The 20,574-nt window shown below is 39.6% G+C and overlaps 2 protein-coding genes and 3 pseudogenes across 9 annotated transcripts in view; 1 reads left to right on the top strand and 4 right to left on the bottom strand.

Moving 5' to 3' along the window:
* Positions 1–355: 355 nt before the first annotated feature.
* LOC103341653 (glycosyltransferase BC10-like) lies at positions 356–2,092 on the top strand (annotated as a pseudogene).
* Positions 2,093–2,209: 117 nt separating this feature from the next.
* Positions 2,210–5,147, bottom strand: LOC103341654 (leucine-rich repeat transmembrane protein kinase family protein). The gene is made up of 2 exons (XM_089046078.1): positions 3,643–5,147; positions 2,210–3,046 (listed from the first exon to the last, which is right to left on the bottom strand). The coding sequence occupies exons 1-2, from the start codon at positions 4,979–4,981 to the stop codon at positions 2,370–2,372; spliced, it is 2,016 nt and encodes a 671-aa protein (XP_088902204.1). The 5' UTR covers positions 4,982–5,147; the 3' UTR covers positions 2,210–2,369.
* Positions 5,148–6,859: 1,712 nt separating this feature from the next.
* The window catches only part of LOC103341655 (rust resistance kinase Lr10-like), an 84,516-nt gene continuing 70,801 nt past the window's right edge, over positions 6,860–20,574 (bottom strand). Inside the window, exons 1-6 of one of the 8 annotated variants that reach the window (XM_089047532.1) lie at positions 18,464–19,828; positions 18,286–18,334; positions 16,154–17,468; positions 15,855–15,896; positions 13,294–13,436; positions 6,860–7,999 (exon numbers count right to left, since the gene is read on the bottom strand). In XM_089047532.1, the coding sequence (XP_088903658.1) occupies positions 6,995–7,999; positions 13,294–13,436; positions 15,855–15,896; positions 16,154–16,841 (1,878 nt within the window). In that variant the 5' untranslated portion in view covers positions 16,842–17,468; positions 18,286–18,334; positions 18,464–19,828 and the 3' untranslated portion in view covers positions 6,860–6,994. Of the gene's footprint in view, positions 8,089–8,205; positions 8,239–8,557; positions 8,694–13,293; positions 13,437–15,854; positions 15,897–16,153; positions 17,469–18,285; positions 19,829–20,574 lie in introns of those variants that run through there. The other 7 variants (XM_089047531.1, XM_089047530.1, XM_089047533.1 and 4 more) reach the window with 7 other exon arrangements.
* On the bottom strand, positions 8,553–9,336 carry LOC148919762 (LEAF RUST 10 DISEASE-RESISTANCE LOCUS RECEPTOR-LIKE PROTEIN KINASE-like 1.2; annotated as a pseudogene).
* LOC103341656 (LEAF RUST 10 DISEASE-RESISTANCE LOCUS RECEPTOR-LIKE PROTEIN KINASE-like 2.5) lies at positions 10,419–13,296 on the bottom strand (annotated as a pseudogene).

Genomic DNA, 20,574 nt, shown 5'->3' with positions numbered 1-20,574 from the left:
ATCTTTCTAGACTAGTTAGTATTTGGCCAAGATCTAACAATTGAACATTATAGAATCTTACTAGTATATTCTGTAACCATGTAGAGGTCATAAAAATAATAAACTCTAGAAATGTTGTGACATAAAAATAAAAGAAAAAGGGAATTTGTGTGGATTTCATATTGAATAAAAAATACAAGCATCCAATAATAATGTCATAAGCTAGCTAATTGCAAACAAGGACCTGGTGAATCAATCACCCTTATAAAAATGTTCACAATCCTTGTAATTAAACATGGAAATTCAAAAATCTAAATCAAGCAACACAATCAAAAGCCCCAACGCAACAACAGAAACAAAATCCATCATTTACAACACAAGACTGAAAGACAATCAAAAAGGTTTGGTACCATCTCACTTGGACAAGGAAGCCGTCTCGAAGGCCTCCTCATAAAACACGGACACACCACACCACCAACCTCCGCTCCTCACCACTTGGCTTCTTGTGAAAGGGGACGTGCCAGTCATTGGCTGTGATTCTGAATATTGCTAGCTAGGCCCCCTGCCCCCGGGCCGCTTCTGCCGCGATTTTCAGTCACCCACCCCACCCCATGGATGAATTGAAAACCCAAGTGCAGTCATATTGAGGGTAAGGTAAATGCAAGACAAACTTCAGCAGCCAGCCACCCTCTCAAAGTCTAATCTCTGTTGTGTAAAATGAAGGATCAAGATCAACAACCAGCAAATTTGTTTCCAAAACTCTTCAATCTCCACCTCCTCAATCTCCTTTCTTATTTCCTGATCTTTGTCTACGGAACTTTAACCCTTGGAATTATACTTACCTATTTCACAGACTTTTCATTTAGTCAACAATTAGCCCAATTCCCCTTCTCAGGTATGCCATCTCCACCCAATTCCTCAACTTCCAATATGAGCCACACAGCCCAACCTCACATACGAGGATTAAAGGAATACATAAAGCCGCCAAAGGTTTTTCACAACATGAATGATACAGAGTTGCTATGGAGAGCTTCCATGACTCCTAGGATTCCTGAATATCCATTCCATCGAGTTCCCAAGGTTGCTTTCATGTTCATGACAAGGGGACCTGTTGTTTTGGCCCGTTATGGGAGAAGTTCTTCAAAGGGCATAGAGGCTTGTACTCAATCTATGTGCACTCAAAGCCATCCTACAATGCATCATCACACCCGGAAAGTCCAGTTTTTCGTGGCCGGAGAATTCCTAGTCGGGTCAGTTTGTTTTGCTTATTTTTCGTTCTCTGCATAAGTTTGTTATGCTTTTGTGATTTTTTAGACTTCAAATTCAAAATACTGAGGTTTTGAAAGGGACAAGTTAAAAAGCTCTAAAGCTGTAACAATAAATTGGTTTAAGAGGATGCCTGCCCTTTTTAGACAACACTTACAACTATGATGTTATACATCATCATGTAATAATATTGATTGCAGGGGAATGGGGAAGGGTGAGCCAGATTGAGGCTGAGCGCCGCCTGTTGGCGAATGCTCTTCTTGACATCGCAAACCAACGTTTTGTTCTGCTCTCAGAATCATGCATCCCCCTCTACAACTTCTCCACTGTCTACTCTTACCTCATACACTCCAACGAAACTTTCGTGGAGGTTTATGACGATCCAGGCGTAGACGGACGTGGCCGATATTATTTCATTGACTACCCAGGAATCACATTGGATCAATGGAGCAAAGGGTCACAGTGGCTTGAAATTGATAGAGACCTTGCCATTGAAGTTGTCTCCGATCGAATATACTTCCCACTTTTCCTCAGATGCAAAGGCGAATACTTTGCAGAATAACATTATTTGCCAACATTTGTGTGCATGAAATTTGCAGCAAACAGTGCATACAGGTCTTTGACCTGGGCTGACTGGACCAAGGGTGGCGCGCACCCTACCGAGTACACGAGCACAAATGTCACATTTGAGCTTTTGAATAGCCTGAGAAATGGTTATGGTCGGAGATGTGAATATAATGGAAGGAGCACAGATGTCTGTTTTCTATTCGCCAGGAAGTTCCCGCCTACAACATTGGATAGCCTCCTGAGAATTGCACCAAACATCATGCACTTCAGCAACACATAGCTTCATATTTCCTCTTGTTTCGAGTCTCGAAAATTACGGTTGTCAGTTTCATGGTACATTGAATATAATTAAGATTAGTTAAACAAGATCCTACTCTAGTTAAAAGTCAAGTACCAGTTGCCGAGAATCAAACTCTGTGTTAAAAAAATGGTTCGCAAGCCATGTAATTAGCAGAAACGAAAATGAAAATAAAATAAGCAAAGCAGGAGAATCGAAACCCACAAAACGAAACCCGTGATTTACAATAGAAGACTGTTAATAATATGGTTGTAAACCGTTACTGGCTCGCGCCGCAAGTGTCCTCCGACAAGGAAGGCGACTCGGACATGGAGTCAAAGGCCTCATGACTCGGGGAGCCCACCACACCCTGAATCTCGTCGATCATTTTCACCACCTGGCTCATCCTGGGCCGTTGATCAGGCGAAGCGGCGGTGCAAGCCATCGCGATCTGCAGAAGCCCCACCATCTCCTCCTCTATATCCTTGTACCTCATCAGCTCAAGGTCAAACACCTCCGCCGTCCATTCCTCTCTGACCACAGACTGGACCCACCTGGGCAGGTCCACAAGCCCACCATAACCACCCCCAGGCCCACCACTGTCCACGACGGAGGGGCACTTCCCTGTGAGCAGCTCCAGCAGAAGCACACCGAAAGCGTACACATCGGATTTTTGAGTTAATTTTCGACCGTCCAACGTCTCGGGAGCGCGGTAGCCGCAGGATCGTGGAGCGGATGACGTGGCTGGGGGAGGAGGTACAAACACGGAGAGTCCGAAGTCAGAGACACAAGCATTGCCGGTCTTGTCTAATAGGATGTTGGTGGATTTGATGTTACCGTGGGTGAGCTTAAGCGGACTGCACGAGTTGTGAATACAAGCTAGGCCTCGAGCCGCTCCCGCTGCGATTTTCAGCCTCGTGGTCCAGTCCAGTGGGGTTCGACCGGGGCCCCGGTTTCCTGTTCAAATTAACCCTCATAAGTTGATGATAATTACAATTACTCAGAGATTATGGATCTATGAGTTTGGTCTAAATAAATAAAGCATAAAAGTGATTTAGAGTAGGTCGCTTTTTGGTCATATTTAGGCCGGAAAGAAGGAAAAGTAGGGAGCAAGAATCAGAGAAAACAAAAAGGATAAAAGTAAAGGAAAATAAAGACAAGACTGGAGAGCAGTGGACAGACTATACAAGAGGGAGGGCAGAGGGCAGAGGGCAGAGGCTTAAATCCCAATTCCCAAATCGCAATTAAAGTTCATTTTCTGTCCTCATGGGTAACTGTTCACCTGTCTGTAATGATAATGAACGGCAAAGGTGCTAAAGCAGCCATTAGAGGCCTCACCTCCCTCCTTGATATCTTAAACCCTCGCGCTCCTCAGCTCCACCAAACAGAGTCAAACACCTTTGACCTACTTTACGCTCATACCATACACTCATCCATAGCTCATTCAAAACCCCCAACAAATTAACCCATATAATTCTAAAACACTTAACAAAAACCTTAACATTTTAATGTCAATTAAACAGAAATTTAACAAGAAAACTAAATCAACTTACCGTGAAGCAGCCAAAATAAGCTACCATTCGACATGTAATCGTAGACCAGCAACTTCTCCTCCCTGGCAAAATAATAAGCTCTCAAACTAACAATATTGGGATGGCTGAGCCGCCCCAACACCGCCATGTGCTGCTCGAACTCTCGCTTCCCACTAATCTGCGCATCCTTGAGCCTCTTTACCGCCACCACATTGCCGTCGTCCAGAACCGCCTTGTATGCCGTTCCGAACCCGCCTTTACCCAACATCTCCGCCGAGGCTCTGAGCAAGTCCTCGAGCTCGAACCGCTTCACCCCCTCGAAAAACACCATCTGACCCCGCTCGATCCCAGGTTGGGCCGAGTACGGGCTTGAAGAGTATACTATCTTCTCGCTTTCTAGAAGCTTCGAGCTGCTCTTGCCCTGCCGCATTTTGGGGCTGAAGTTCCGCAAAAAATAGCAGTATAGGAGCAGTGAAACAAAAACAAGAACCAATGCGTCGCCGACTATAATCGCGATGAGAGCCTCTGGACTTATTTTCGATGTTCCATTGCGGCGAGTATTTGTCGATTTGTTCGGCGTTGAGTTTCCCGGCAGTGAACTCGGAGACGATGCTACTACTGTTGGATTAGCAGCCGGCATTACAGGAGAAGCGATAGCTCCATCAAATCCGGGCCGAGTCGGGTTGTTCACTAGACCCTTGCAGTTCAGCACCGGAGACCCGCATAGTCCCGGGTTTTGAGCGAAAGCGGATTCGGGAAAACCTGAAAAGGACTTCGGTATTTCGCCGGTCAAACGGTTTGCAGACACATTAAAATCCTGCAGATTCGGGAGGTTCAAGCCGGAAATCGAACCTGCGAACCGATTAACCTCGAGCCGGAGAGTGAGAAGATGGGTCAAATGGTTGACCGTGGAGGGAATGTGGCCGGACAAGTTGTTGTAGGATAGATCGAGTCGGTAGAGCCGGAAGAGCGAGGTGACGGAGGCGGGAAAGTCGCCGGAGAAGTCGTTGTATGAGAGGAAGAGAAGCTTGAGAGCGGTGAGGTTTGAGAGGTCTGGAATGGGGCCGGAGAGACGGTTCCGCTTGAGGCTGAGAACTCGGAGCTGAGTTAACGCGGTTAGGGGCTCCAACGAGCCATGGAGGTCCAGGTTTTCGAGGACCAGTCGCGAGACTCGGTTTCGGGTGCAGGAGACGCCGAACCAGGTGCACAGGTCGGAGCTTGAGTTCCAGGTGGCTAGCTTGTTGGATGCGTCAGAGGAGGATTTGAATGCTAGTAAATGCTCGAAATCTGGGTTTGATGAGGCATGTAGAACGGTTAAAAACAAGTGCATGAATATTAAAAGTGTGGCTATGGCTGCCATTGTTCTCTGCAAATGGGAGCAGAGAGAGTGAGTGAGAGAGAAGTAGTGAAGGGTCAGTGGGGAGTGACCTGAGCTTGTAAGTTGGTTGTTAGTGTGGCATTGGTGTAATTACAGGTAAAGTAAAGGGGTATTATGGAATAAAAAAGGATGCCGATTGGGTTTTGAGATGGATTGGTCGAGTCGAGAGGATAAAACTGAAGGCATGTAACCTGTACTTTCATCTTACTGTGGGGTGATTCTTTCTGAAATGACAGTAATACCCTTGACCTTCACTGCGTTTAGAGTGGGCAATGCGACGGTATGAAACCCCTGAACGCTAGGGACCTGTGTCGTTTCGTCGGATATGTTACGATGCCCATCGCAAGATAGGGTGCATGAACTGATATTTGTGCCTGGCAGCAGGCTAGTATTTCGGAATGGACGAGGAGCGTACACGTGGGGACTGGCCGCTCCGAAATCATGCCAAAAGTGTGAAACTTGTCCCGTAAATCAGACGGTCTTCTGATGCGCGTGCCCTACCTCGCATCAGATCAAGCATTCACATGTTTCGTAAATGAGTCAATGCCTGATTTATTTTTAATTTATAGATTGACCAAAACATCTACAAACCAGATTAAATAGGAGGGCGATCTGGTAATTAAGCATGAAAAAGGTTTGCTTGAAGGACGACAGAAGCTCCACCATCTGGTTCCCGAAGGCCAATCTTTTGCTTTTCCCGTCATCGTTGGAATAAAATCAATCGGTCATTTCCTTGCTTAACGTGAATTTCACAATGGCTGGAAAACCCGAAATTTCATAAACTCATCATAAGCCGGGGGTGCGCTTTCGAGCATCTTATTATCACTTTTTCCTTCTTCACTCTTCGCATCTCGAAGTGCGAACTCGTGTTTGTCAAAAGTAGCATTAATTGATTATTAATTTGTTACTATGGGCCACATCGTACATGGTTTGGTCTAAAGTTAGATTTAATACTAGAAATAGATGGTTAAACCATGATTAGAAAGAATAATAGTGAGAGCATGCATAGTTAAGTTAGGAGACGACTTTAAATTTAGGGAGTTTCACTAAAACACCCAAAATGGAGGTTGAAATTATAAAAAATCCAACACCCAAAATCTTTATAAACACACCCAAAATCATCATTACACACACTCAAAACCCATTTATAAACACACCCAAAAAGTTGACTTTGGAGTTGATTTTGGGTGTATTTATATATGTTTAAATAGTACTTGGGTTTTTTTATAAATACATGTCTAAGATTGGATTTATTTATAAATTTGTATTAAATTTAACGTCTTTAATTTGGAGGTGGGGTTGAAGGGAGCGCGATATTAAACAATTGCTAGTGTGTTTTGTCTTCAATGTTTTTTTTTTTGGGTCCAAGTCTTCAATGTTATGTAGGGCATTTTGTGCATAGTATCTATCTTTCGATTCAAATGTGACTGGAACAATTGCAGGAATTTGACTCCAACTTAAACATGGCGCCAACCTTTTCATCAGGGAGCCATAAAACACTTGACATGATGTGATTGTTTGCAGCTCAATTAATTCATAGTATTTATCCTTACATCTGAGGTCATATGTTCGATTCGTGCTATTTTAATATTGTTTGAATAAATGATAATAATAATAATAATAATAATAATAATAATAATAATAATAAAGCCATGCATTCAAAATATTTTGATGGGGCTATTTTAGGCACGTATTGGGCTTGTGACTGGACCGTAGACTTTGACTTGAGGCTGACTCAGCTGGCTCATACTTTGATCCAAAGAGCAGCATTTGCCACAGCCCCATTATATGTACACCCAGTGACTTTAGCATATTAGCAGCTCTATCATATAGTTCAAAAACCTCATACAACCCAAATAATAATAATAAACAGATAAAGCCTTGCATTCATTATAGTCCAAACCTGGTGATAAAGTTCATAATCATACAGTTCTCTGCAAACTTGTTCCATTATTCAGAAACATAAATGTGTTCAAGTAAAATGCAGGGTACGTTCTATTGTGTTGAGACCAACGTAGCAGTAGAAGAACCTACGGCGGACTTTGGTGGATAAGACAAGTAAGGCTTCGGTGGTACCTGCAAGCAATCAACACTGCCTGCCAACATATCTATCACCTCTTTCATCGATGGCCTGTTTGAAGGGTCTGTTTGTATGCACCACAAGCTCACTATTATCAACTTCCTTGCTCTTTCCTTGTCTTCTTCATTTATGATGCTCGGCAGACCAAGTTCTTCATCAAGTTCCAGACGCTTGTAAATCCAGTGCGGAAAATAGATTTCACTTGTATCTTCAGCTTCTGCGTTGATGTTCCTTCTTCCTCCAACCATCACCGAAAGCATCATTCCATAGCTATATACATCCGACTTGTGTGAGACCCCCCCAAAATTTCTACAAAATACTTCTGGAGCAATGTAACCAGCAGTGCCTCTGGCACCCAACATTGACACAATACTCTCTTTCCTGTTGCATATCTTAGCAAGGCCGAAATCAGAGATTTTTGGTGTGAAATTTTCATCAAGAAGAATGTTATGAGGCTTGATGTCAAAATGCAGAATTCTTGTGTTGCAACCCCGATGTAAATACTCCAATCCTCGAGCAATGCCGAGTGAAATTTCATCCAATGCTTCCCATCCCAAGTGATGATCATGATCTCCCTTGGGGGTATCTGCATCAAATATGAGCTTCTCAAGAGATCCATTAGGCATGAATTCATAGATGAGAGCTCTTTTTGAACCCTCAAAACAATATCCCAACAAGCTTACTATGTTGACATGGGAAGTTCTACTAGTGGCTGCCACCTCATTCATAAATTCTTCTCCGTTCCCTTTTAATTTGTTCAAGACCTTCACTGCTACGAGACAGCCGTTGTTTAATTTCCCTTTGTACACGCTACCATATCCCCCCTGTCCTAATTTTTCTTTGAAGGAGTTGGTCATTTTCTTGACATCCGAATAGTGATATCTTCTAACTTGAAGTGCCTCATAGCTCCTTAGAAAGGCCTCAACAATTTGACCATTTTTTCTTTGATTATTCCAATATAAACAGCAAACAACAGCCCCTAGAGCCACAATGGCAGCAACTGCAGCAACTGTTCAAAGAAAGGAAACAACAAAAAATTTGTATGAATACATGCGAGGTGTAAAATTCAATAAACTAGCTTTTCCCACATCAATTAGATATTTAATTGAAGAGATATGGATCTTACCTAGTCCTATCTTCAATCTTCTCAAGTTATTTCCTGCAACAAAGATGACCATTTACTCCCTTTGTTCAAAAATCACACTGCTCATGGGCAATCAGGGCTTGGATTATTTACTTGCAATTTTTTTGTTTAGAGGTTCAAGATTTGAATCCATAACGTTTGATATTCAATGTCGTGTATCAGCAGCACCCACTTTACTATTTTCTATTTAAACAACCGCCATTTTTCTTGAATCAAATGTACGGTAGGAATTAGACTATTCTATGCCCCAGTGGACAATTATCTCATGCCAGAAAGTATCTAATTATTCATAATAATTTCATGTACATAGAAGATTAAAAATAAAAAAACTAACCTTCATCATCCCGGCATCGCACAGAATGAGTCCTCCGTGGGCAGAGACACCTAAAATGGTAGGTTGTGTAATTGAAGCCACACCTCCCTCCACTGTTTTGGCAGCTGCTGCAGTCACTAGCAAACCAATTCAGCTCAAACCCTCTGCTCAAAACCTCTTGTATTAATCCCACCTCACCATTCTCACCCCCTCTTCCAGCATGAGCCACCACCACTTCTCCTCCACACTTGTGACTTCCAAATTTTGGATATTCATCCCGAGGCAGAGCCAGAACTGAAGTATTACTTCTGGTTTTGTTAGTTCCCTGATCAAAGCAACCGACTTTATACTTTGGAAATGACTCAACCACAGAAGAGTTGCAATTGTAGAGCAAAAAGAAGTCAGCTTGATTTGAAGCCAACTTGTACTGATCATTGGGAAAGGTTATGTTATGAAGTGATGAAATATTATCATCACAGGCAGTGCTGCTTAAGTAGCCTGAAAGCAGAGAATTTGAGACAAGAAGAGACTTGTTTTGGTAATTGATGTTGTGGATGGTGTAATTGTTACCAGACAATTGGAGAAGTGGGTAGGCATCTTCACCATCTCCATGGCAAGAGAGCTGGAAGCCAGGGTAGCCACAGAAGGATGCTTGCTTGCCTTGGATGTAGAATGGATAGCTAATGTCTTGGGCCACAACTTACGGACACACTGCAGTTTTGGTAGTAAAAGTCCAGAGCAAAAGAGGCTTCTGTTAGGAGGAGAAACATCACAATGAGGATGCAGAGGTTTTGATTCATTTGGGATATTGTAAATTATGGCAGAGAGAATTATAATAATAATATTATTAGTAATAGTGTTGTGAGTTGTTTTTGACTTGACAATTCCCCAATCGAAGTCTTTGGCTTTGACAGTTGACAACTTTTTTGAGTTTCAGAAGGCTGTCTCACATGTTAGACTCTTGAATTTGAAATGAAAACCAGGCTTTTGGATACTATTCTTCAACATTTAATTAAACACGTCAGTTGACTTGGAAATTCGATATGCAAGACTTCTGTTTCTTTGTTTTCTTTTATTTTGGTAAAGACTATTGCATCCAACACGCTTTTGTTTTTTTGTTTTTCCAAAACACCTGCGCAGGTTTGATCCACACCTAGCAAAGTTCGTAATCATACAGTTCTCTGCAATCTTGTTCATTATTCAGAACATACAAGTGTTCAAGTAAAACACAGGGGACGTTCTATTTCCTCCATCACAACACAATTCTGATTTGTAGTAGCAAGGAAGAAAATAGAATCATCAGCAAAGAACAAGTGTGACAGCATAAGACAAGATTATGGAGAAAATTTCCTGAAGCTGACCCAAAGAGCAGCAGTACTAGTAAGTGATCATATTAGTACCATTACGGAGACCCCTAGAAGGGCAAAACTGAGACCCAACTTTTCCATTCAACATCACAGCAAAAGAAACGGAACTCACACACCTCATAATAAGAGAAATCCACTGATCGTTAAAGCCCATCTTGTACATCATAGCCTGCAAAAAGTCCCACTCAATACGGTCATATGCTTTATTCATATTACTCAATTCAAGTCTTTCGCTCTGCTTGCTGCCTGCCCCAACATTTTAGAGATAACTTATTACAGTGTTGAATTTAAGCACCACAATGGACAATATGTTAAGAAAGTATACAACGGAAATTTCTTAACAAAACTTTACCTGCCAACAAAACGGAGGCATAAATTATACTGCAGGTCATTGGTCAAGAATCAAGATAAGATTTGGACGCGAATTTGCAATACAGACCCTCTGTTTTGGATGCCAGATTCATTTATTTAACAAAAAAATAAAAAATAAAATAAAAAACCAAGTAGACCATATGTTACTGAACTCTGTATTATATATATAGATAATACAGTTCACAGCAATATTGTTCATTATTCAGATTCCCTTGAAAAAACATACATGCGTCCAAGTAAAATACAGAGTTCTACTGTATTGATACTAACGTAGTAGAAGAATCTGCCGTGGATTTTGGTGGAGAAGACAGGTAAGGCTTGGGTGGAATCTGCAAGCAATCAACACTTCCTTCCAACATATCTGTCACTTGTTTCATCGCTGGTCTGTTTGAAGGGTCTGTTTGTATGCACCACAAGCTCACTATTATCATCTTCCTCGCTCTTAATTTGTCTTCCTCATTCACGATACTCGGCAGACCAAGTTCAATACGCTTGTAAATCCAGTGTGGAAAAGGGTCAGCTTGTGTGTGAATAATTCATCAAAGATTGGAGAAGGTCTGGGAAGACTCCAATCTTCGAAAACTTGATCATTGCAGGGATCTCTTTCCAAGCCCTGCTGAAGCTCCGTGTCAATATAAATCGTATTTGGTAGAGTCCAGCTCGCAAATTCATGCCAGTATCCTTCCTCTTTCAGTTGGATCTTCGGATGACTGTGATCAGAACAATCAACTGTGAACAACCCGCCGCACAGGAGGATGTGTCGTATTTTTTAAGGGGAACTGGATATGGCCTACTATTTCATTACAGAGGATGGAAGGACAGCGTTTGTTGTAGAGTTCCCCTTCTTCGGTAGAGTGAAGAACCACGAGATTGGGAAGAGAGAAAACGAACAGACTGTAGCGGAGTAAGGATTTCATATTAGAGGGTCCTTCATATTTGAATAAGAGCTTTAAAGCGTTAACTTAATAAGCGATACTAACTACTTATTTTGGCCCACTTCATAGTATCATTTTACATAAATTAATAATATATACATTCGTCACAGTCATAAGTATAATGCTAGAAACTGAATTTCATATTTTAAATTCATCTATACTACTTAAACATTTATATTCCAACATAAAGAAGAATAAAAAAGTTCATAAATCCCAACACTGAGGTACCCAACTCAATGCACTCATACATGAAAAAAGGATGTAAATAAAAAATTCACAAAGCTTAAGTTAAACAAAAGATAAAAAGAAAGAAACGTTATAAATTTAGGAGTTTTTAGTGTAAATATCATAAACTAACCTTAAAATTTTAAGGGTGATAAATAGATGAGAGATCAAGAAGTTTTATGGTTAATTTGTAGACAATAAAAACCTAATATATTGTTTATTTTTTTATTTTAGGATAAATATCCTAAAACTAGTTTAATATATTACAATATTACATATCATATATAGTGTATATATATATATATAATTGGAAAAAATGGAGTGGGTACTGGGACCACACTGGTCCCTTAATGGCTCCGCCACTGCAAAACAGAGCACCACCACCACCCATTCTGTGTTAACAACAATAGCAACTTGGATATTTCAATTTCCCCAAATTATTCTAAGAAATACCAAATTATTCTAAGAAATAATTTCCCCACAATATCTACAAAAAGAAACAGAAGAGTTTTCTTATCAATTTCTACCCCTCCCTGCTATAGAAGTCCCTTCAAATCTATATTTTTTGTTTTTTGTTTTATGGTATATAATCTTCACATCATCTAAGATAAAGGCTTGCACTCATTTATTTTGATCGGGCTACTTCTAAGACTGTATTGGGCTTGGAACTGGTCCTTAAACTTGCTCATACTTTGCCCAATTATATTGTAGTCATTGGTCCTATCCTATGAGCAACACTAATAAAATAGTCCACATGTTGGATCCACACCTGACAAAAGTTCATAATCATACAGTTCTCTGCAGTCTTGTTCATTATTCAGAAACATACAAGTGTTCATGTAAAATACAGGGCACGGTCTATTCTGATACCAGTGTAACAGTAGAAGAATCTGCTACCGGTTTTGGTGGGGAAGACAAGTAAGGCTTGGGTGGTATCTGCAAGCAATCAACGCTGCCTTCCAACATATCTATCACTTGTTTCATCGCTGGCCTGTTTGAAGGGTCTGTTTGTATGCACCACAAGCTCACTATTATCATCTTCCTTGCTCTTACTTTGTCTTCCTCCTCATTATGCTCGGCAGACCAAGTTCTTCATCAAGTTCCAGACGCTTGTAAATCCAGTGTGGAAAATATATTTCACTTGTATCTTCAGCTTCGGCATTGATGTTCCTTCTTCCTCCAACCATCTCCGAAAGCATCATCCCATAGCTATATACATCTGACTTGTGTGAGACCCCTCCAAAATTCCTACAGAATACTTCTGGAGCAATGTAAGCCAGCAGTGCCTCTTGCACATGCCATTGACACAATGCTCTCTTTCATGTTGCATATCTTAGCAAGGCCAAAATCAGAGACTTTTGGTGTGAAATTTTCATCAAGAAGAATGTTATGAGGCTTGATGTCAAAATGCAGAATTCTTGTGTTGCAACCGCGATGTAAATACTCTAACCCTCGAGCAATGCCTAGTGCAATTCGATCCAATGCTTCCCATCCCAAGTGATGATTTTTGTTCGGGGTATTTGCATCAAATATGAACTTCTCAAGTGATCCATTAGGCATGAATTCATAGATGAGAGCTCTTTTTGAACCCTCAAAACAAAAGCCCCACAAGGAGACAATGTTGACATGGGAAGTTCTGCTAATGGCTGCCACCTCATTCATAAATTCTTCTCCATTACCTTTTAATTTGCTCAAGACCTTCACAGCTACAAGACTGCCGTCATTTGATTTTCCCTTGTATACACTACCGTAGCCCCCTTGTCCTAATTTTTCTTTGAAGGAATCGGTCATTTTCTTGACCTCCAAATAGCTATATCTTCTAACTTGAAGTGGCCCATAGCTCCTTCACAAGAAAGGCCTCAACAATTTGACCATCTTGGTCTGAATTTGTGTGGGGCTGAGAAGAAATGTTCCTTGAGAGGAAGTTTGATGCAGCGCGTTTTGGTTTGTAATGCCACAGAAGAAACAAGCATACTGCAATAAGTACTGGACATCCAATACCTGAAGCATGCAAGTGAGAGAGGTCAACTTTTAACCAAAGGACTGCATTGAGTCAAATTATAAAACAGTTACAGAGCAGTTTATACCAGCGGTTGCTTAAAAGAGAGTTAAATTTGATCAAGGGTATCTTTTACAGAGCATTCAATTTACTCCCCCACCGTGTTTAAGCACATACATGGGAATTGGAGATGATTGAGAAGAACAATACATGGGAATTAGTTGATAGACCATTTGACAAACTAGTAATTGGTGTTAAGTGGGTCTACAAGGTCAAACTGAACCTAGATGGTACTGTGCAAAAGAATAAAGCTAGGCTAGTGGCTAAAGGCTACTCACAAAAGCCCGGAATTGACTACAATGAAACATTTGCCCCTGTGGCACGGCTAGATACCATCAGAACCTTGATTGCCCTTGCTGCACAAAAGGAATGGAGTTTGTATCAATTGGATGTGAAGTCTGCCTTTCTCAATGGCATTCTAGAGGAGGAAGTCTATGTTGAACAGCCTCAAGGATATGTTCAAGAGAGCAAGGAAACCAAGGTTTACAGGTTGAACAAGGCTCTATATGGACTGAAACAAGCCCCAAGGGCCTGGTATGATGAAATGGATGCCTACTTCAACACTGCAGGTTTTAAGAAGAGTTTAAGTGAAGCTACTCTCTATATCAAAACAAATGACACCTCAGGTATTATCATTGTCTCACTTTATGTAGATGACATCATATATACTGGAAGTTATCCTAAATTGCTTGAAAGGTTTAAGCAAGATATGATGCAACACTATGAGATGACAGATTTGGGTTTGTTGCACCATTTTCTTGGCATGGGAGTGGTACAAACTGATAAGCACATTTTCATTCACCAAACAAAATATGCTATGAAACTCCTTGAGAAGTTTGGAATGAGAGACTGCAAGTCAGTGGCAATTCCATTAGTGGTGAATGAGAAACTGTGTAAAGAAGATGGAAGTGAAGCAGCAGATGAAAGTGAATTCAGACAAATTATAGGAAGTTTGCTTTATTTGACTGCCACAAGACCAGATGTCATGTTTGCATCTAGCTTGCTTGCTAGGTTTATGCACAATCCCACAAAGAAACACATGGGAACTGCCAAAAGAGTGTTGAGATATATACAAGGCACACTAGACTTTGGAATTGAGTTTGCAAAAGGGAAAACAGCTACTCTAATCTGATGGAGTGAGGATGATATGAGGAGCACTCAGGATATGCCTTCACACTAGGCTAGCATGTTCTCTGGGCTTCCATCAAGCAAAGCACAGTTGCTTTGTCTGAATGAGTATGTGAGCCTGCAGAAGCAACTTCACAAGCTAAGTGGCTCAGATTTGTTCTTGAGGACTTTGGTGAAGAACAGGTAGAAGGGACTCCAATTTTATGTGGCAACACCTCTGCAATTGCAATGGCAAGGAATCCAGTTCATCACCAGAAGACAAGACATATAAGCCGGAAATTTCATTTCATAAGGGAAGCCATTCAAGCAAAAGAAATTGAACTCATCTACTGCAAGACAGAAGATCAAATAGCAAACATTTTGACTAAGGCTCTGCCTAAGGATCGGTTTGTGAGGTTGAGAAGCCTACTTGGAGCGAAATCAGCTAAAGGATTAGAAGGGAGTGTTGAAATATAATCCTTTTTAACACCTGATTTCTTAGAGCCGAAGTCACCAAGGCTTATTTCTCATTTTTCCTTTATGTCTAGTTTATATGATGTAATGAGAACTTTTGGATTATAGTCCAAGTGAATTCTCTAGCTTAGATTCGGCATGACAAGTGTAAGCACCTCATAGGGTGACAGCTGTAATTCTGTTAGAGAAGAATCACATTTCTCTCTGTCTGTCAGTCACACTATGTAAGCCGACTGTTTGTAAGAATGCAATAGAACAGTGCCTTCTTATTCTTCTTCTTCCTCTCTAGCAAAATCTCCAGAATATACATCTTTCTTAAATCTAAAAATACAGATACAACCATAGAATTCTAACAACAAGCATACTGCAATAAGTACTGGACATCCAATACCTGAAGTATGCAAGTGAGAGAGGTCAACTTTTAACCAAAGGACTGCATTGAGTCAAATTATAAAACAGTTACAGAGCAGTTTATACCAGCGGTTGCTTAAAAGAGAGTTAAATTTGATCAAGGGTATCTTTTACAGAGCATTCAATTTACTCCCCCACCGTGTTTAAGCACATAGTGCGAAACTTGGGAAAGGAGGCATTAATGAACGGTGTACACTGCAAGAAATATGGTAATATTCAAAGCTTGTTCATTTCATGTATCCTTAGAAAAGTAATCCTCTGTTGAGAGGCACTTGGGACTGATTTGATTTCCTTTCTGGGTTATAATAGTTGTCCTAGATGATCATCCATATGAATTAGATATTTAACTTCAGAGATATCAATCTTACCTAGTCCTAGCTTCAATCCCAATTTATCTCCTGCAACATAAATTGCAAAATGAAAATTTTGTTAGCTGAAGCAAAGAAGATTGAAGTGGCATATATATAATTGGCATTCAACAAAAACAAGATGGTGCATAACGATCATTTAAAAACTCATATGTACTTGCGTGTGTGTGTGTTTGTACCGAATACAAAGTATTTTCAACACTCTTTCCTTTTTTTGGGAGTTGTATCCTTGGAAGAAAGGAAATGGATAAATAACGAAGGACATCTAATTTGATGTACATCTATTCCGATGTATATACCTTTTTCTCCAACGGAACATTGAAATTTTCCCTTGTTGTCAACAAGGCATGTTCCGTTTCTAAAATAACATCGTTCACATTCCTCGCTTACTCGCAGTCGAAGCTGGAACTCAGTAAGTGAAGGGGTATATTGATTTGGATCGAATGGGATCTGAATGATTGTACACAATGGTAGGTGACTTACTAAACTATCATCAGACGAACTATTATTGTAGTAAGTATGCTTATCATTTTTGCAGTGGCTTTTAAGAACTGTATTGGGGAGGTGGGTATTGTTGCATTTGAAGAGGGTCAGGTTGTATGCGAATATTTCATCAAAGATTGGAGAAGGGCTGGGAAGACTCAAATTGTCGAAAATTTGATCATCGCATAAACTGTGTTCCAAGCGCTGCTGGAGCTCTCTGTCATTGATAAAAATCGTATTTGTTTCAGAGATGCTCTCCAATTCATGCCAGTATCCTTTCTCTTTCAGTTGGATCCTCGGATTATCTTGATCAGAACAATCAACTGTGAACAACCCGCCGCATTCAGGAGGATGCGTCTGACTTTTGAAGGGGAACTGGATCATGCGTACCTTTTCATTACAGTATTCGGGATGACAGTGTTTGTTGATTTTCAACTCCTCGGTAGAGTGAAGAACCACGAGATGAGTGAGAAGAGAGAAAATAAACAAAGCCACGGGAGCCATCGAGAAATTCCCAGCTGAACTGAAGAGCCAGAACTAAAGCACCACGGAAAAAGAAAAACAAAAGGATCTACTTCTCAAGTTCAGAACAAGACTGCTGAATTGTTTACTTCCATTCTTGCTTCACAATATATTAAGTTCATTCTGTGTTTAACACGCTAGTTGACTTGGAAATTGGAAGGGGAAGACTCGTACAACTAGGTTGAAACAAGTGCTTGATAAACACACTGTTGATTGGTTGGCTTAAAGACGAGACTCCCATGAGGGAGTTTCCTTCTCATCTTCCCCATTGACCAGCACTCGAAAGAAAGACTTGACCCCTTGACTTTTCAGCCCATGATGATAACATTCAAAATTGAAATCATGGTCTTAAAAAAGAGATCACCTTGCAACTCCTTTGAACCACACATTACGGCAGCAAAGATAACTTCTCCTGACTCGTGAACCAGGTTTCGCCCTTCTTTCGGGTGTACTTACATAATTGTGTGAACACTGGACAGTCCGAACAGTTTCACATCCATGAAAAGCATCTTAGTTGAAACGTTGACTGCAAAGAATGCTACTATGATATTGAATTACAGAATATTACTAGCAAAGGTGCCCGCGCGTTGCTGCGAGGTTTAAAACCGTCTGAAATGTGTACAAAGTTGTGAAAATATGTATCTAAGTTACAAAATAACCACACACAAAAAGGGAGGAAACACCAAGCTTTCATTTAAATCAAGAAACACAAATAAAACATTTTGGACGAAAAGTTAACTACTTTGAGCATAATATTCAAGGACAATAAGTGAACAAAAACAGGAAAAAGAAAAAAAATTTCAACCTTGTCTAGCCTACAAAGAACCTCCTTCTACTCACAGCCTCTTATTGACTCTCTTGTATACTGTTAACATCTTGCAAAAAACGAAAATAAATGAAAATCACCACAACCTCAACTAAAAACATCAAATGAACTATTGCTTCCTAATTGAACACATTGTAGTCCATAAAACCCAAGAAAAATGTCAAATTATGACCAGATAAATCCTGCATATTTTCCATATGACAGAATAGTAGGAAACAAAACAATCACTCTATCTATGAAAGCATTTTGTGGAAGGCATTGAAATGAATGGGATCTAAATCACACAGAGTTCCATCAATATCAAATAGTATTGCTTCAAGTGGAGGGGGAAAAAAAAGACTAAGGCATTAGTACAACAAAAGAATGAAACCAAAACAATACAAATGTAACACTTGCACCACATGTTTCTCTATAATTCATCTTTCACCTTTTCATTGCTCAATTCGTACACAACATGAGATGATGCCAAACATAAATATACTTTTGAATAGCTGCGATAACTTATTTTACTACTTTGGGCACAATATTCAGGGAGAATAAGTGAACCAAAAGGGTCTAACAAAAACAGGAAAAATAAATAAAATAAAAACCATATTCAACCTTGTCTAGTCTTGCAATGCACAGAGTCATCGGCTTCACCCAAGCATCTCTGAGTGACAATTCAAATCCACCATGAACCAATCCATAAGCTCAAACATAGAGCCCAATGAGATGATAAACCATCACACAAAAGGCTTAATTTTGGTCGAAAAGAGCAATTCAAGGATACGGTTATCACCTGAAATGCTTTGGTGAGGTTGCAAAATCACCTTTATCCTCATGCTCAAACCCTTCAACAACAAAAAAATAATGACAGGAAATTTTCATTGTAATTCCAAGCACATGCAAGAAAGAACAAAGGCACCAAGTTTTCAATCCAACATAATTACAGAACAAAGACTCAAACTTTTGCCCTTATGTCCTTGAGATTCCATAGAAACCCATGTGATTTCAACAAAAAGTAGTAACGTTATTAAGCGGGTGACCTCAAACGCTCTTTAAGCATAATTAGTGAACTCCTACCCACAAAACAATAGTAAAATATTTAAAAAGATGAAATTTTCTGCTTTTTTCTTGCATTTTCTTAGCAAACAAACAGTTTTAATTCAGTTTATGTTTGGGTGAATTTAAAGTACTAAATGTGATATGAGTTAAATTTACCTGCCATCAAGCACTCTTTAAAACCTGCAAAGTCGAGTAGTGTCAATAAGAGATTCAGAAGAACAAACATGAGCCCCCTCATATAGCTGCTTAATGGTAAAGACCCGCATAACTAATAGAGAACAGAATTAGTGAGTCAATCTCATCAAAGCATAAGCCTACTCACAAAGGATGGATTGGGATGGGCTGTAGTACTTGTCTGGGAGAAATTCCTCCCATGAAAACTCAAAACCCTTTTTCAACTTAAAAAATACTTGGTCAGTCTGAAACAGCTTCAAAGACTTGAAGAAAAAATAAGAGGTAGATGTGTATCCCAACCAATTTTAAATTGATGCCATTAGCTAATTTCTATGCTTTATTCACAAAACTTAAAACAATTAATTGGAATTTCAGCCTAGAAACTCACCCCTTGCTTAGCAGGACCGAAAACACCAACCAAACTGCTATATCCAAAGCAACAAACGACCACATGCAAAATATCAAAAGAAAACATGGTTTTAAAAATAAAAATAAAAAATACAAATTTACAAATAAACCCAATCCTAGACATGTATTTATAAAAAAACCCAAGCACTATTTAAACATAGAAACACACCCAAAATCAACTCCAAAGTCAACTCTTTGGGTGTGTTTATAAATGGGTTTTGAGTGTGTGTAATGATGAGTTTTGGGTGTGTTTATAAAGTGTTTTGGGTGTTGGGTTTTTTTATAATTTCAACCTCCATTTTGGGTGTTTTAGTGAAACTCCCAATAAAAAAAGAAGAAAAAACAGAAAACTGGAGAAGAAATTAGCTTGAGTATTTTATACATGCACAATCTTTTCATTAAACCAAAAAATTAGCTTGAGCAAAATCTGTACGGAAAGAAACCACTCAAGACTACCCAAATTAATGTGTTTTGGGTAAAGAAAAACACTGTAAAGGCACACGAAAAGGGCTGTTTAAATGATCCTGAAAGCAAGTGTTTCTAAAACAGAGAATAAAAATATAAAAGTTTTTGAATCTTAGATCCTTTGGTTTTTGATTTTCCAGTCCAAAAACTGTTCAAATATGTTTTCCTGTGCAATGGTTTTATATGAGATGCTTGAACTTTGTTAGTCCACTACTAAAGCAAAAGAAAAATCCTAGAAAACAAAAACAAACAAAGACATAACAAAACAGAATAACATCTCTCAAATATAAATCCTTTTCGACATTGGCAATATCACAATGCAGCCATAATAAAGTAATTAATCAAATTAATTAACAATGGTAGCAGAATTGTAGATCAATGGGCATTGACATAAGCGTTGTTTTATATCAGATTTTCCAATTAAGACAAATATTAGTCTCTAGAGAGCTTGAATCTAGCTTAGCATAACCAAGTTGAAAAATGGTTCTATAAAGTATCAGGCTGCCGGATTTCTCCTGTTCAAAGAGGGATCTTAATAAAATTAGAACTTACAAACTAAGAGCGAATTGAGAATGGTTACATTCATATTTTCTAAGCATAGATATATTATACAGAAAGGAAAGCTGGCCAAAGAGAACTATATAAAAAGATATTTATTTAATTAAAAAATGAGGGTATATATATATATATATATACCTATTATCCAAAGCAGTGTGTAACTTAACAATGGTTTCTTCCTCCTCAGCAGTGATGTTCCCTCTCTTCAAGTCAGCCCTTAGATAATTTATCCACCACAGT

The sequence above is a fragment of the Prunus mume genome, linkage group LG2 (genome assembly GCF_029339155.1).
Source record: "Prunus mume cultivar Tortuosa linkage group LG2, ASM2933915v1, whole genome shotgun sequence".
In the NCBI taxonomy this organism is placed as follows: domain Eukaryota; kingdom Viridiplantae; phylum Streptophyta; class Magnoliopsida; order Rosales; family Rosaceae; genus Prunus; species Prunus mume.
This window is presented reverse-complemented; position numbering and strand designations above follow the sequence as displayed.

Bases quoted from the DNA above. Each gene is read 5' to 3' on its own strand.
- LOC103341654 (XM_089046078.1), bottom strand. From the start codon at position 4,981: ATGGCAGCCATAGCCACACTTTTAATATTCATGCACTTGTTTTTAACC. The intron at 3,047-3,642 runs GTAAGTTGATTT...TAATTTGAACAG, and splicing joins CTTATTTTGGCTGCTTCACG to GAAACCGGGGCCCCGGTCGA.